The sequence below is a fragment of the Nannobrachium achirus genome, assembly GCF_963921795.1.
Source record: "Nannobrachium achirus genome assembly, chromosome: 21".
Classification (NCBI taxonomy): domain Eukaryota; kingdom Metazoa; phylum Chordata; class Actinopteri; order Myctophiformes; family Myctophidae; genus Nannobrachium; species Nannobrachium achirus.
Window position 1 is genome coordinate 51,794,238 of NC_137828.1, and position 18,118 is coordinate 51,812,355.

Genomic DNA, 18,118 nt, shown 5'->3' on the forward strand with positions numbered 1-18,118 from the left:
GTTCCTGACTTCACCATCAGCACTCCAATTAAAATGTTGAATTCAAAAATACATTGGCTGTGGGGTGTTTTCTGGTTTCTGCAGGAAAGATGTCTTGGTCATGTAGTCATAGCAGAAAGAGACCAATTAGATGAGTCCTGAAGAATTTATTGGATCCATAAGGTGACTCTTAACTCATTTGTAGCCGATCCCGAGTATACTCGCGAAATATACTTGAGTATTTATAGTGCCGATCCCGCGAATACTAGCGAAATATACTGTATATACAGTAAAGCTGGCAAGCTTACCGTACCGTCCGTTGGAAAGTGCTGGCACGCTTGGACTCGCCGATTCATCATCATCGCGCATCCACGTGCACACAATAGTGATCCCTTAACATGGAAGCCAACGGTCTTTCGCATCTTTGATGTCCATTTTCTCCAAAAAACGCTTTTGATGCCAAGGATGGCATTGGATTCTCGCTAAAATAGTACAAGCTAAAAGGCATCGATCCGCCATTACTGTTTACGCTTTGGACGGCAAGACTTCCGTCAAGTAAGGAAACATCGTCAAGTAAGGAATTGTGAGCGCGATCTACTTCCGGCCTTCAAAATAAGAGACTGGCCGCGGACGGAGCAGGCGAACGGCAGCTTGGACTTTTAACCTGTTCATGTCTGGGGCACTAAATGGGTTAATTCAACTCTCTCTCACACACACACACGCACGCACGCACGCACGCACGCACGCACACACACACACACACACACACACACACACACACACACACACACACACACACTTCACTTAAAGTGAATGTATTTTGAGGTTGGTTTTGATGACGTGTTTATGAAATTTGATTTGTGATTTGTTGTTTTGAAGTAATGACATTTTGGTATTTATTTTAAAGTATAATGCTTTATTGCAGGACCACATTTTTCATTTTCTTTGATATTCACACTACAAATTGAGCTCTCAACCAGCAGGCATTCATTAAGTAGCACCCCTCTGTCTCGGTGCTTTATGTACTGGCCAGAAATGTCACACTGCATGTGTTCATTGTGCATGGTCTGTAATTGCCTCAATCATCACCTTTTCAGATCATAATTTGCTAAACATTTTTGCTGTTATTCTGTGAGAATTGTGTGTTTTTAACATGAAATTCAATATATGTTTTTTTTTTTTTTCAGCTTTGCAACATAGGAGCTGTTTGCAGGCATCACTTTAGGGTTCAAAAGTTACTGTAGGTTAACAGTTAAATGGTTATCGTACTACTAATTGAAGCCGAGGCCGAATTGCACGAAAGAGCCCTGACAGCACATGGTTGGTTCTACAGACTCCAAATTTCGCACGCAGATAGCTCAGACCTTTGCCTACGTTCTTAGCTAGGCCTCGACCGGACCAGATATGCGGTTTTCCGGAACCAACGCGAAAGGTTCGGAATCTCCATATGCGGAGTCCTGACTACTAATTGAAGTCAATGGACGCGAATCCGAATTGGCCTGAATCGCATGAAAGAGCCCTGACAGCACATGGTTGGTGCTACAGACTCCAAATTTCGCACGCAGATAGCTCAGACCTTTGCCTACGTTCTTAGCTAGGCCTCGACCCGACCCGATACACAGTTTTTCGGATCCGGCACGAAAGGTTTGGAATCTCCGTATGCGGAGATGACTGACATCGGGCCGTTCCGGAGCAAGCGCTGACTCATTGTGACATCACTTCATAAAAGGCTCTGACATCACATACGCCACATGAGTCAACAAAAAATCCTCTGTGAGTGTGTATGTATGTATGTATATATATGTATGTGTATGTATGTAATCCGCGTATCTTGAGAACCGTTCGTCCCACCAGCTTCAAATTCAGCGCGCGTGTTCCCTGCCGCAGCAGGTAGTGCAGTGCCCTGCCTCGACCCGACCCGATATGCGATTTTTCGGAACCCAGCGCAAAAGGTTTGGATTCTCCGTATGCAGAGCTGTTGTCTGACATAAGGGTCTTCCGGAATCTGCACTGTGTCTGCAGAGATCTCCATATATGGGCATAAAATGTACGCAGACAGACAGATACTGATATCTCCATATATGGGTATAAATGGACTCAGGCAAACAGATGGTCAAAATGGGTCCTATGACAACAGGTATAATGGGGTTTGCATTACACAGAATTCGGCACACGCGTTCCCCGCCGCAGCAGGGAGTGCAGTGCCCGGCCTCGACCTGACCTGATATGCGGTTATCCGGAACCAGCGCGAAAGGTCCGGAATCTCCGTATGCGGAGCTAATGTCTGACATTAGTGTTTTCCAGAACCGGCACTGTGTCTGCAGAGATCCCCATATGGGCTTAAATGGACGCAGGCAGACAGATACAGATATCTACATATATGGGCATAAATGGACACAGGCAAACAGATGGTCAAAACAGGTTATGAGTTTGTATTAAAGGAGTAGTTCACCCCCAAAATGACTTTTTTTCTATTGATTAGTCACGCCATGGAGAGTAGAGTTCAATAATATTTTTTGGTTTTAGTCGCATTCCTAAGACAAAAATTTGATTCGAGTAAATTTACTCCCATTGATTCCGGATGGTGACCCGTTTTGAAACGGGTCACCATCCGGAATGAATGGGGGTAAATTTATTGTTATCACATTTTTGTCTTAGGAATGCGACAAAAAACAAAAAATATTATTGAACTCTACTCTCCATGGCGTGACTAATCAATAGAAAAAAAGTCATTTTGGGGGTGAACTACTCCTTTAAAGGGCGGGGCATTCATTCCCTATTTACATCGTTCCCGAGTAGGCCGGTCCTCGACTAGACGCTCGGCCGACTGTCAGGCAGATACAGAGATCTCCATATATGGGCATAACTTGGACGCAGTCAGACAGATATCTCCATATATGGGCATACATGGACACAGTCAAACAGATGGTCAACACGGGTCCTATGACAACAGGTATAATGGAGATTGCATTAAAGGGCGGGGCATTCATTCTCTATTTACATCGTTCCCGAGTTGGCCAGGTCGCCGACTAGACGGCCGAGCTTCTAGTTTATTTAATGTACAGTAACTACCTCCAAGGTTTCTATTCTATTGGCTATTTTAAACTACCTCAAAGGTTTTTGTTAGGGCATTAACAAAAAAGTCGACTTCATTACACAAGTCGACTCCCACCAGAGAGAGTCAAAGTTGGAAAAAAAAATCACACCCGTGTGAACTGAGCGGTGGTTTACCCACTGTTACCAATTGTTTTCAGAGCCCATGGGCAACATGTTTCTGGTTTTCTGGTTCCATCTGACCTCTGACCCTACCCTCACTTTATGAACCACTACCATAAAGACACAACTATAATATTTGATTCCTCTGCCTCTGAACTAAGTGCCCCTTACACTCACCTTATAAACCACAACCCACAGACACACCATCTATCTCTGAACTAACACCCTACTGCTCACATTATAAACCACAAAGCACCGACACCGTATGTTGATTCTAGACTAGAACAATTCATTAAGTCTTCTCTCCTGGGCTTAGCTAATCAAATTGTAATAGGAGCAACCAGTATTTAAACCTGTAAATACTGTAATTGTGTGCGTCATTCTATTATTCTGTTTTTCTTCATCAAGCTGAAACGCCTGGGGGATGGGATTGTTTTTTTCCCAGTGTGCGTGCGTGTGTGTGTGTGTGTGTGTGTGTGTGTGTGTGTGTGTGTGTGCGTGTGCGTGTGCGTGCGTGCGTGCGTGTGTGTGTGCGCGCGCAAAAGCCTAATCACACCGATTGGTGGGAAACTTTGCGTCCCAGTAGGCCAAGAAATAATCAAATCAGCCTCATGGTGGCGCTATAACTGGCCAGGTCATGTTCTGGTCTAGAACTCTTTAACCGTAGGTCATACAATAATTTATTTCCCTATAATCCTTGGATCAGGACTCCCCTTGTTCAGTAGGCCTGACAAGATTTTCTGTTATTTTCTTCAAAACACACCTCTTGCTACTCCCACAGATTTTGTCCATTCAAATCTGTAAACATGATCTCTGGAGTCTGCTTTCACATCTGCCCATAGGGCAGTGTTTCTCAACCACTGTGCCTGGGGATCTTTGGTGTGCCCCTGAGAAGGGCCAAGTGTGCCCCTTGAAACTGCTTGAAAGCCAGTATTGTATTTATCATTTTAAAAATGATTTAAACTAGTGAAAACAGCCGATCTCGGTGCGAGGCGTTGTGTGCTTGTAGATCGGCTGTTTTCACTACTGTTGTGCGACAGCCTTGTATGATGAAGCAGGGCTTTACTTTGCGAAGAAACGAAGAAACGTACACATTTGAAACTTGGAGATACAAGGTTTCTTCCCGACAGTGACGATATTTACACCCCCGTATTATGTTGGTGTGCCCATGGATTCTTGGAACATGAAAAGTGTGCCCATGCAGAAAAAAGGTTAAGAAACACTGCCATAGGGGGTGCCAAAAACGCACTTTTTTATTTTGTTTCGTGATAGTCTTTTGAATAAAATGTATTTTATTAACCTGAAAAGTTTTAGTTTTGGTCTAGTTTTAGTCGACTAAATATCATAATATACAGTTGATTTTGTCAAGACAAATGTATTTTAGCGGGCCTTGGTGGTGTCGTAATGGCTGATTTTACCCTTGGTTGCATGCTGAAAATAGGGGATCGACAGGCTCACAACGTGTCGCAGTGTGATGCGTTGTCAGCTTGTAGACCTGCTATTTTCAGAGCGCAACCATACATAACATAACTTTTAATTAGTTCTACTCGATCTCTTCTCCACTTGTCCCTCCCTAACATTTTAGTCCATTTTTTTTATTTCTTTTTTTGACGAAATTGGCACTATATTTAGTCTCAGTTTTAGTCATCATAGCTTAGTTTTTATTTCGTTTTTCTCAGTGAAAAAAGGTGGTTGACCAAGATTATTTGCCAAAGTTTTAGTCGAATAAATGAACAATGGAATTGACAGGTTAGGCCCCCTAGACTGGTAGAGATCGGTGCTCTGAAGAGCGCACTTTTCTCCTTGTTTTTTTTTTTTTTTTTTTTTTTTTTTGCCTTTATTTATTTTTAAGATCTAGATTCCTTAATACTGCATGAGCAAAAGGCTGCATCTGCTGTTAGTCAGTTTGGTTGTTTTATACTCGAGTCGACTCGTGAAAACATACACCCTAAAGAGGCCCTCAGGCAAGAGACGGATTTGTTTGATTAATTTAGCTGAAGCTCTTATACAACACGGCTCGCAGCGCAAGGGGCTCAGTGCTGCATGCCATGTGCAAACAGCATTTACAAGTTGTAGGGTGAGTGCCGGGTTAATGCCTGGGTGAAATAGGTCATCTCTCCCGCTTTCTGTCCTCTCCTCCGTGAGCCCCTCACGTTGCGAGGCGTTGTGAGCATGTAGATCGGCTATTTTCACAGGTTTTGCCTTTAATATTTGACAATATGGCCAATGTTTAATTAGTCATTTTAGAGGTATTAAAAGGGTCTTAAAAGTCCTTAAATTGTCACTTTGGAAATGTGCAGATACCCTCTATTCACTTAAACGTTATGTTGGTTTGTTTACTGTTGAGAGAGAAAACAATGTTAAGTTAATCATCTGGTAACCCCCCAAAAAAATGTGGGGACACCCCTGGGGGTCCTGACCCACAGGTCGAGAACCACTGCTCTAAAGAAATAAAATAAAATAAATGCCCTTCCACATTACCTGGACATCTGTGGTCACAGGAACTGTGGTGGTCTTGCTTTATGCTTTGTCGTTTATGCACTGACTGACCTGCTTTGCCCTTCCAGGTCCAGGAGCCTCAGACGGACAGGCAGCTCATAGAGACGTCCCCGGTGCTGCAGAAGCTCACCGACTTCGAAGAGGCCATCGGTGTTCTGTTCACACACTGCCGACTGCTGGCCAGGGCCTTCACGCTGAGGACCGTCGGCTTCAACCACCTCACACTGTGAGTTCTGTGTGTGTGTGTGTGTGTGTGTGTGTGTGTGTGTGTGTGTGTGTGTGTGTGTGTGTGTGTGTGTGTGTGTGTGTGTGTGTGTGTGTGTGTGTGTGTGTGTGTGTGTGGGTGGGTGGGTGGGGTGTTTGCCCTGATTCTAGCCTCAAATTTGGTATGTAAGCACATAAACATGATTGCACATACATGTACAGTACTGTGTATGTGTGTACCTTTACTTACTTTACTTCATTTGTTTCTTTCCGGGATGGTGCACATTAGGGTTGTCACGGTGTTACATTTTCAACACAGTTAAAACCGTGCATTAATGTATCGGTTTTATCTTGAAGTCTGTGTTTGCCTACTAGGTGTCCTACTTGACATGCTTGGCAGATATCCAGCATCTAAACTTAAAGCTATACTCTGTAACTTTTCCAATAGAACTAATCTTAAAATTGTCCTAACTATTAAATCGCTAAAGTTTTAGAACACCCACTCCGTTAATTCCAGCCCCTAAAGCCTTCTGTAAATATGTTTTCTATGATCCTGGCCGGGGACCGGATTTCGCGGCAAAATTACGTCATCTGCATCTTTCCGTATACGTTGTATATACGTTGGCCAATCACAGCGCGGCTCATACACTACCGGCCAATCACAGCGCGTCTTGCCGTCTCTTCAGGAAGTAGCTTGCCTCAGCAACAGTGTTTACGCTGGTGCTGGATTCTTGCCTGTTACTCCCCAATGTCTGGTCGCAGAGAAACGTGAAACCCCTCTAAAGATGCGTATCGGCGAGGAAGGCGGTCGCGGTGTTGCGGCCCCGCTCCGGTGGTCTGTGGCGACCCCGGGCGAAAAACGTCAGAAAAAAGCAATACTGACCAGTAGTTGAGCAACTTCCAGAGTATAGCTTTAAGCTCAAAACAGAAAGTAAACTTTACAAACGGCAGTAGACACAGAGAAGATAAACAAGGCAGCAGACCTCAATCATTTCATTATTTTCCTCACCCAAGGGAGTGAGGGACGTGTTTCAGCTCAAACAGCCTGCATCTGCGGTGTTCGAGATGCAACCATGGAATAATTATAACATTAATTGAGAGCACACGGTCCACAGATTCTTGTGAACTAAATATAGCATGCATACTCATGGAAGTATAAACTCACCATACCGTAGCTTTCAACTAAACTTTGAAAGTTACCAGTTACTGGCGATGATGCCACGCGGCTGCCGGTCCTACTGCCGGCTACGCAGCGCAGGTTGCCACGGCTGTTGTCGGCAGTTACCAGCGACGCCGCATCTGACACCAATGCCGGAGAATTAACTCGCTCCTTCTGGGTAGACTTGTTAAAAATGTAACTAATTCTTTTTCAGATTAATATTATATGTAATGTTATTTATTGTTCTGAGTGAACCTGACCTTGCCCAAATTCTCATGAAATCCCAAGATCCACATTAGTGACATTACATGCCTTTCCCATTTGGATCCCAAGATCTGATTATGTTTTTATTAAACATACATGTTATTAAAAAAAAAAGAAAAAAACACATCAACTTGCATCCAGAACTTTAAAGGAGACGGCTTAATAATTACTGTTGCAAGAAGGCATCTAGTATTTTTAGCAGCCTTGTCACCTACAGTACATGTGATGTGCAGCTATAGCCATGCTTCTGAAATCCTAAGCTCATATTTTTGAAACATAACATATTTTCTTTCAAATTTGTGTGCAGCTTATTATGGCGGATGTTCAACTCCATTCTGCTTGGTAGCACTGTACAACACAGTAATGAGGCTGACGGCTAAAGCAAATTAACCCTGAATACTTATTGGCAGACCTGACTGCACATCTCTAAAGTCTTATTGGCAGCCTGCAGTCAGTAATTGCTTGCTTGCACCCTCATTCACGGTAGCATCAGTTTTTAAACCATCACTTATGTACAGTATCATACTGTATGCTTAACGACATTTACTGCCACGATTGAAATCGACTTGTGTATCAGACTGCCAGTGTTTTCTTACCTTTTACGCAGCGTGTGTGCGTGTCCATCGTGCACGATGGTGCACAGACCGTGTACGACGCGTCTGCACGCCTTTCACCGTTCCCGGACACAACAAAAAACGCATGTTAATCCGAGGTACCGTTCCCGAGCTACCCGTAGCTTTGTTTACACAGTAAGCAAACGGAAACAGGAATCTGAAAATTGGTTATGTCCCGCCTCCAGAAATGTATTTCCGTATCCGGTTCCGGCCCAGACCAGAAGCAGTTTTTTTAGGGTACTTAGGAACCTTGGACCTTTTTTGTCTTTAATTTTTTTTATTTCAGATTGTTTTTAAGATAATCTTATTAATTAAAACCTCAGGAAACTCGGGTCTGAGACTACAGCCAAAACTAGGGAAACTCAGGCTATGGCAGGGAATGAGTTATGTTGCTGGTGGGGCTTGTGTCAATATGTGTTTTGACATATGTGATTTGCATAATAGGACCTCACCGTTAACACAAAAAAACAGAAAAAAGAAACATCTAAGAACGTACTGAGCAGAAAAGACAAAAAAAATAAGACAACCCATTTTTTCATATACCCATGTCAGTATTATGGGAGCCGAACAGATTTGACCAAAAAAGGTAACTGTGAGCTGGTAATTAAAGGTTGCAGCTGACATGTCACTTTGTTCATTGTTCAGAGCTGTGGTATAGCCTGCAGTTGTTGGGGGTGGGGGAGTAGGAACACAAAAGGAATAAAGTATGTAGTGACTGTCTGTGTGCGTCCTTTAAAATCCTTAAAAAAAGACACCTTCTGGTGTGTGAGTCCAGCAGGGAGGGGAGGAAAGTTCCCCATGTTGTGCTCGGCCAAGCATGCCACCCTCTGCATGGCTCACTGGTCCCAGGAGGAGCTATTCCTGTACCAAAACGCTGATAGGCCCCATCAGAATGCTCTCGGAGTGCTAACCCAACAGCAGGATTTCAGGAACTTCTTTTGAGACCTTGAATTTTCTCAGCTGTCTGCGGTGGTACAGGTGCTGCTGCCTAGCCTTCCTTGCCACCGTTGTGCGTTTATCCATGACAAAGTACTGAGCGAGTGATGTGCACACGAGGTACTCGAAGCAGCTGTGGAGAGGCTGTTGCCCTGGCACTATGCACAGCAACCAGTGGTGGAAAATGTACTCACATTTGTTACTTAAGTAAAAGTATCAATCCTGCAATGTAGAAATACTCTGTTACAAGTAACATTCTGGAATTCAAAGTGTACTTGAAGTACAAAGGTTTGTCCCATTTCAAGTTTTCAAATAGATGAAAAAATATTTAGAAAATAGCAGATCTACAAGATCCCAATGTGTCGTGGTGGAGCTTGTATGTTTTATAATGATAATCCAAATCTACAGAGTAATTAGTAACTAATGTTTTCAAATAGATGTAGTGGAGTAAAAGTACAATATTTGGATCTGAGATGTAGTGGAGTAGAAGTAAAAGTATTTGAAATTGGAAAAATAAAGTCCATATACCTCAAAATTGTACTTAATTACAGTACCTAAGTAAATAGTACTTTATTACTTTCCACCACTGCACACAAGGTATTGAAGCTGCTGTGAAGAGGCTGTTGTCCTGGCACCTCCCCCAGGCAGGCCTTCCACACTCTGGTCTGGAATTTGATGCATTAACGATGCGTCAACGGGGGATCAGCTGGTTCACAGACACACACTCCTCCACCCTGCAGTGCTCTAAACTGAAGTTACTGGAGTCTCATTTCTTTCCTAAAGCCCTTGAATATGATGGAATATGATTATTGGATTACTGTGATTATAGTAAGCGCACATTTCGGCAGACAACAGCCTATACGGCCGTCCCAACATGCTTCCGCGTGCGTCACAGAAACAGAAGTTCAGCAGGCCCAGCGTGATCTAGGTAGGCCAATCAGAGGCAGGTGGGGGCGGGTCTTTTCATAACCCAGGGTGCGTTCGTTGACAAGCCCTGGAAAAGACATGCTGTGATTGGCCAGTAGTCATTTAAAGTGGCAGTGTGCCTTCCGCACTCCCGCCATCCAGTTTTTACGGGTCGCTCCAATGAACTGCAGTGGCGGATGAGGTATCTAGCTTTTTATATCTATGGTTGAGACGGTGAGCACTGCATTCCCTCTGGTCCTCGGCGACGCATTTGCCGAATTTGAAGTCGGTCGGTGAGACGATTCTCAAGATACGTGAACTACAGATGCACAGACAGAAACGCACGCATGGGTGGGCTTGGCTTGATCCAAAGCTCTGTTCATATTCTGCTAAGGATCCTAAGGCATCTTTCTCTTTCACTGCTAATGTCCTTGTTCCTTTTTTATTATCCTTTTGCTGGAAAAGAAAGTGCCAAGGATATATTGAATATATTCAGATTCAATTGGCTCATTAACGAAGCAAATGGCAGACTGACCTAAATAGCCGCCAGCAGAGAGATTCAAAGGCCGGGAATTGTAGCCCTCCCCCCGGACCACAAAACGAAGTATCAAAGGTCACAGCGAAGTAGGTCACTCTGTCATAATGGAGAGAGAGAGAATGAGGAAGGTCAGGCAATAAGAGCTGGGAGATGAGGAGATGGCAGACCCCGGCTTGGCCCCAGGCCTATCACTTCATGCCAAGTTAGAGGACAAATCAACCTCACAGAGGTAAGGAGAGGAAACGAGGGATGAGGAGAAGAGGAGAGGGGACGCTAGAGAAGAGGAGTTGAGAGGAGGACGGGTGGGGCGGTTGTTGGATTTATTTATTTATTTATAATTTGTTTCATTTTTCATCCTTTATTTACCCAGGGAGGTAGTTAAACTAGGGGGCTTATTTTCAGCCACGCCCTATAAACACGCACACATTAAAACCTGGGAGCTGACCAGTAAAATCACAGTCTGAGGCGCCGTTTGGATGAAGACGGTTTCTAGAGAAAACTGCAGATATTCCGTCCATTTAGATGACAATGGCGTTTTCGGGGTTTGAATCCGCAACAAAGTGAAACCACCTTTCACAGTGGAAATCTTGCCGCCTCACGTGTCTATGTAAATGGGCAAAATGATGTCATGGCTTACGTCGCCTCACGCTGCAGAGCCGTGGAGCCGGCACGCTGCATTGGTGAGATGTAAACAAAAGCATAGGAAGTAGAACAGCGTTTTCAGTCACTGATGCATCTCTGTTTTAATGCAGAATAAAAAGTAACAATGCAACGGCACTTTGCCGTTTTCTGTTGTGATCGTTGTTGTGTAAAGTGAGCCTCATACTGGTGGCCACTGAGCAACTCCACTGGAGCAGTCTGGGGTTCAGTGCCTTGCTCAAGGTCATTTCAGCATTGCTGGGGGAGGGGTGAGTGGTGGCCAATCACTTCCCCACCCAGATGTTTCCTGCCGGAAATCCAACCGGGAACCGTCCAACAACAAGCACACTAACCTTGAGTCCACCGCTGCCCCCAAAATCCAATTTAAATCTCCAATGTCATACCAATTCTAGAAGGTTTTCCACACAATTAATCTTCAATATTCCTTAATCTTTATAATTCAGTACTGATTGTAGAACAATCCCTGTTCTAATTCAAATTCAGTTTAGGCTCCTAAATGATCACCATATACTGTAGATCCCCAGATTATAGAATGATCCCTCATTCCATCTTTTTTTTTTCTGTGATTTTCATTTCATGAAAAAAAAAAATATTTTAAAAACAAATGCATCTTTTGAGTTAGTATTTTGTTAAATGAATGAGTAGGCTATCTGTGTAAACATATAGTTTACAGATGCTCTAGTTCAGGGGTCTTCAACAGGGGGTCCGCGACCCCTAGGGGGTCCGCGGAGGTACTGCAGGGGGTCCGCGAAATTATTGCTAAAGAAAAAGATTTCAAAAAATGTTTTTTTTTTCTTTTTTTTTCACATTCGGCGTGATTCTATCCATTTTGAGTAGCTTGAATACATGATTACTATGCAATTTGACAGATTGTTGATATTATTGACATTGGTTCTCAGTTAATAAGTAGTATGTTTAGAAATGGTAGTGGTACGGCCCACCCTGCTCGCTGTAACTTGTACATGTTTAAAATAAAAAATATGTCATAGCCCCGACCCCCCCACCCTACGAGGTGGTAGGGGGTCCCTGCTCCATCTCCCCATCATTTTGGGGGTCCCCGGCCTGAAAACGTTGAAGACCCCTGCTCTAGTTAACAAAACAAAGAGAGAGTGAAATGATATTATTAAGTGTTTTTTTTTCCTTTCTTTTTTGGTCATTGGTCCTACGTGCCCACTTGCGACTAACCAATCGGGCTGCCTCTCGTTCAGATTGGTTAGATCTGTCTGTCAATCATTTTAGCCCCGGGTTGGCTGTTTCATGCACCAATTAGTCTCGCGTGGCCAGACTGTTGCCTCCGCGATTTGGTCAAATGCTCCCAGCATACAGTCTGGCAGACGGAAATAGAAACGGTGAGTGCGAGATGAAGCGGAAATGAAGCCCCCACGTCACTTCCGTTTCAGTCTCACATCACACATATTTATCATTATATAAATAAAAATCATATAAGCATGTTTAGCTTGCTGCTTAGCAGAAATGACATTTTAAAATATATTCTTTTTAACGTTAATGCCCGTTTTCGATACTCGCCGTTCGGGAGCTGCTGTTCCAGACTCTATATAGCATTCAGAGATTGTGGAATAGTTGTCTGGCTACGCGAGACTATGCACCAATGAGCTGCTAGTGACAGAGCCTCTCACAGATAAAATAATAGTTTTGGAGGCAGACTGCAGCGCATAGAAGTGTCACAGAGACTAGATTTCTTTAGAGAGCATTGCTAGCCGTCTGAATATAATACAATTTAATTAAAAATTGTAAATGAGAAGAGGAGCGTTTATTTCTTGTTCTCAGCTCCGTCCGTTTTGTCAGTACAATAGTGTGGAAGGGGAAGTGGGTCGTTTTATTTTTTAACAAATCAAGCGCTCCCTTCTCTTGCATGCGACGTCAACTGCAGGCAGCGCTCAGAATGAGCCCAGCCAGCCACTGTACTGCGAGCCACAGAGCAGAGCGCTCAAAGCGGCTCAAAGTTGCAAAGTTGCTGTGGTGTGGTCGTGTAGTACTGTAGTTGTCTAGTGACTGTGGACTTGTGGTTTTTGATTCGCTTGCATCGCGGTCGTGCGCTATTCTGCATCGATGCGTGACGTAAGACGTTATATAATTGACTATTTATATCCTTGTTGATTTTACTCAACGATGATGAGCTAGCTACATGCTAACGCTAGTGCCGTTTCGCTGTTATGCATCCTACAGAATGAGGCTCGCTGAGACTACGACTAGTCACAAAAAGTCTCTCAAGAACAGACTTTACTGAGCTCGCGAGTTACAAGTGAAAAGGATAAACCCTTTCTTTGACGATGGTTAGATCAACAAATCTGCCAGGAGGATCCACTAAATAAATAATCTGTGATTTACAACACTGTTTCCCAAACCCTGGGTCGGGACCCATTTGTGGGTCGTTGACACATTTTTATGGGTCCCTTCATTTTTGGTTTCCTACATTCGTTTTTAATTACAAACGTATTATTTCAAAACATTTTCAAAAAACATTCCCTCCCCTAAAAAAAGCTAAACATTTCATGATTAAAAAAAGTAAATTATTTTTTCAAATTTCATGAATAAATAAAATACAAATGATCTAAGAAATGATCTAGAAAACAAATAGGCCTATTTAAGAAATAGTGAAAATAGACGATCTACAAGCTCACAGTACGCATTGTGTCCCTAAATATTAGGATACTCCTATAACTATATCTGTAGGCTATATTAAATATTTTTTTGTACATTTTCTTTATTATATCTAGAACAATCGGTGGCAGGCAACAAGTCCAATTTTGCTGCATGTATTGTATATGTATGAGTAAAGGCCCATTCCCACTGGGCCAGATGACAGATAAAAAAATCTCCTTCTCCAGATATGTTTCCATTCAAAGTGGATGATAGATACAGATAAAAAAAATATCTACCACAGATATTTGCCACAGATACTTTTATCTGTGGCAAATATTTTTTTTATCTGTATCTACCATCCACTTTGAATGGAAAAATATCTGGAGAAAGAGATTTTTTTATCTGTTATCTGGCCCAGTGGGAATGGGCCTTTAGTCACTGTTTAACCAAGTTAGAATCGTGCAAATTCACCCAACCCGTTCCGAAAAAGGTCAAAAATCTCGCGCCGCGCTGTGCGCGGCGAACATTTTAACCCCAAAAAATGTTGTCACCTTTTTCACCTTGTGGCTGTTTGCATGTCTGTCTAGTGGAGTCATGCTCTGCAGATTAGACGGTGATTAACTACCGTCAATCACCGTATATTGTTTTATTAAGTACCTACAACAAGCTGCTGGTGCAGCAGGCTACAGCAGCAGTACTGAGAGAGAGTGGCGTGAGGATTGCTGTCCAAATACAGAATAAAATGGTGATGGATTTGTATTTATTTTATTTGTATTGCCAAGATCATCACACAGGCCATTTTAGGCGCCAGTTTGACACCCCTGCCTTAACACATTGACCGCCATTTTAACATACCTCCGTACTCCCACCTGCCATTCGTCTCCATAGACTTCCATGTAATTGGGTGTGCACGGATCATGCACACCCATGCCTAGATAATGCACCACGTGTGTCCACATTGCTCACAGCTTTCAAACAAAAAAATCCGAATGGAAATCCGTTCAGGCATTCATGAGATAACAGCCACTATGTTTAACAAAGATGGCTGCCAAAATGGCTGCCATGCTTGAAAGATGGGGTTGCTATGGGGGTTAAACATGCAATTTCGCGATTGCTATCATGCCTACTCCATTTTTGGGGGTCAAAAAAAAAAATTGAAAAAAAAATTTTTTGATTTTTTTTTTTTTTTTTTTTTTTTTTTTAATTCTCGGGACTATCGGGCCTGGCGGGGAAAGACATTGGAATAATCTCGGGACTATCGGGCCTGGCAGGGAATGAGTTAAGGTGTTCAATGTTCATATGAGCCATTATCACCATTGAATAGAATCCAATTTAGCTTATGTTCTGCCTCTGTCTACATTGCAATGGAAGCGTGGAAACTTGTATAAAATAATTTAAAATGAGTAAAAATATGGAATTCTAGCTAAGCAACCTGGCTCTACTACACGTTCACACCATACGTGTAGGTTCTGTGTCACCCAGTCAGGGTTTATTGTCTCATAACGACCAGCGCCTCAAAGCACATTAATCTTTACTTGACTTGCATTAAATAATTGAGGAAGATGGTTTAAAGCACCTGCACTGAACTTTCATGACACATGATACGACACATCATTTTGATGACATTTCTTGGACCACAATATTTTTTTACTCGTTTACTGCTTTCATTAAACTCTCCCCTTTCACAATTTTCTTACCTGTTAACGGGGGCGCGTGTGTGTCCATCGTGCACGATGGTGCATGGATCATGCACACCGCAATCCGTTCAATCCGTATGATTACAAAAGACGGCACTCTAGTTCATCGTACTGTTCCAGACCAGAGCTAGCAGCAGTGCTAGCTAGCTGTGTATACAATGGAAATAAACGTGACCCGGAACAGGAAACAGAGAAATGGGTTGTACATGCAAAATAATGGAGATCCGCTTCCTGTTTCCGGTCCAGACAGGAAGTACTGTTTTGGGGGCACTTTGGCACAGCGGAACGGTGACCGATTTTGGATATTTAAAACAAAATCGAATCAAATTAAATTCTCTGGATTGTCGGGCGCGGCAGCTGGACCGACGGCTATCTCTCTCGATTCTTGGGTTGGCACAATAAATGAGTTAAACTGCTGATCTGACCCCACTTCCCACTCTGAACATCACTCCTGAGTCACTCACGTCAATTCAAAGGAGCTTTATCAGCATGAGAAAATGTTCATGCAGGGCATGCACGTCATACATGCCTCAGCTGTAATCAGCTGCCAGTCAGATGATTGCTTCCAATCAGCCACGCTTTTCTTTTTTTTTTCTTTTTTTCTTTTTTTTTTCTGGGGGGGGCATGGTGGCACAGTGGTTAGCGCTTCGCCTCACAGCTAGAAGGTCCTGGGTTTGATTCCCGCCGGGGGAAGCTGTGGGCGCTGGGGGCTTGTTCCTCCCTCCGCGTCATCAGCGCCCACACCCTAGGTGGGGTTGGCAATAGGGCCTTTCTGTGTGGAATTTGCACGCTCTCCCCGTGCCTCCTAGGGTAGATGCCCTCACAAAAACATGCAGTAGTCCTGGTTTCTATACTACCTCCCCCTAGCCAGCCAGGTGCTCCCCAATTCCCCTGGCGCGGCAGGGGGAGAGCGGAAACCAGGACTACAGGTTGGGTAGTTGGCACTGGGTGAGAAAATGGGTTGCAAAAAACGTGGGATAAAAATATAAGTAAAATAAATAAATACATAAAAATCAGCCACGCTTTTCTATAGTACACACACCAATAAACCTAATTTCCTCAACAGAGTGGTCCATTTAAATACGGCTCCCTCCTACACTGCTTTTCAATTTCTGCCACAGGCTGCTGCTGCTGGCAAAGCTTGCCTCCTCCACCTCAGACTCCAACTTCTTGCATGACTCAAACGTTTAAACGTGAACACTGAAATGAATGTCCCCCCCCCCCCCCCCCCCCCCAACACTAGTGGGCAGCTCCCTGAGTGGATGAGGGATGCTCTTTGCCTGTGGAAGAGAGCACCCATCCCTATACCCTCTGAAGGGCCTCTCATAAAGCTTTTATAGATCAAAGTCAAAGCAGACTAAAGATCTCCTCTTCACAGTTTTACTCCCAATTTCCCCCTACCTTTACGAGAGCATTGGAACCCTAACCTCCTTTTGAGCAGAGTATGGCACTTTGTGATTCCCCTCTCTCTGATCCTGCTCCATCCTCTTTGCACGCGTTGTGCATGCAGCCTGCTCACAGTCTCTCTCTCGCGCGTGCGCGCATATGTGTGCACTGTCTGACATACGCGCAGCTCTTTCTTTGCTCAGTTCTGTGTCTTCGACTAATTATCTTTCACTCACATACCGTATGTAAATCTATGAGATACACTTGTGTGTGCTTGTGTACACAGTCCTGTCTTTATCAAACCTCGTCCTCCTCCCCCCGAGGCCCGAGCATTCTTTCGTTGCTTGTGGTGGATGGTGGCAAAGCCCTCTCATTAAGAATCCCATAATGTATGCTTCAACCAAGCGTCAACATCTCTCCTAATGAAGCGGCCCCAACTTAGTCACATGCGACACGCGCGTGCGTGCGCTTGCACACACACACACACACACATACTCACACTCACACTCACACACATCGTCCTGCCTCGGCCCCATGCATCTCATCTCATTTCAGGATTCCTTTCGGCTCAGCTATGCCGCAGCACATAAAAGCCAAGATGGTGAGAAATGGGACCATAAACTCTGACCTTTTTTCCTCTTTTTGATGTCAGCCGAGCCACCCCGCCCCCATCCTTCATCATCTTCCTCTTCACGTAATGCTTCTCTCTCTCCCTCCCTCCACCTTCTATCAATTCAGAGACCTCTCTCTCTCTCTCTCTCTCTCTCTCGCATACCGTTAGTGATGATTCAACTAGGCTTCTTTTTAGCCTACAGAGCTATGGATGGCCATGCATCCCTTCTCATCCCCCCCCCCCCCACCCACACACACACACACACACACACACACACCGCCTACCTGCCTGGGTTGCTTGCTATGGTTGGCTCCCCACCAAATGCTAATCTATAATTCTGTTTAATTAACGGCCATTACAGCGGCAGCAGCACATGTGCCCTCCCCACATCTCTTCTCTCCCCGTTATTGCCCAGTCCCCATCTCACAAGGAGGTGGCACTGCCTTCTGTCTGACGGTACCTGTCGTACCGGGTCTTTGTGTGTACGTGCGGTCAGGGGGATCTGAAAGTGTCCCGCTGGGAGTAGAATGTGCTCGCATTAGGCTTGCAAAGGGTGAAACCATCTTTTCTTAAGTGCATTCCTGGTGCATCACACTCTATAGTCATTATGCGTCGGCCATGTCTGTGCAGCCCGGGTGAACTGAAGCCCTTTGAAGCCCCCATTATGTGGTCGACCCTTATCACAGTCCTGCTGTAAGTGTCTCTTTCTGTGACTCACAGACTGAGGTTCTGTGAACTCTGTTATTATGACCCTCTGACTGGCAAAGCTTTGAATGAAGCATGCTTTTTTTTCTTTGTCTTCGCCAGGCCAAAGGCATGGGCAGTAGTTTAAAAAGTACTCTC

The 18,118-nt window shown here is 44.1% G+C and overlaps 1 protein-coding gene across 1 annotated transcript in view; it reads left to right on the top strand.

Moving 5' to 3' along the window:
- drosha (drosha ribonuclease III) overlaps positions 1-18,118 on the top strand; it is a 180,813-nt gene that overhangs the window by 124,075 nt on the left and 38,620 nt on the right. The window contains exon 26 of the mRNA XM_080751506.1: positions 5,763-5,920. Within this exon, the coding sequence (XP_080607632.1) occupies positions 5,763-5,920 (158 nt within the window). The remainder of the gene's footprint in view (positions 1-5,762; positions 5,921-18,118) is intronic.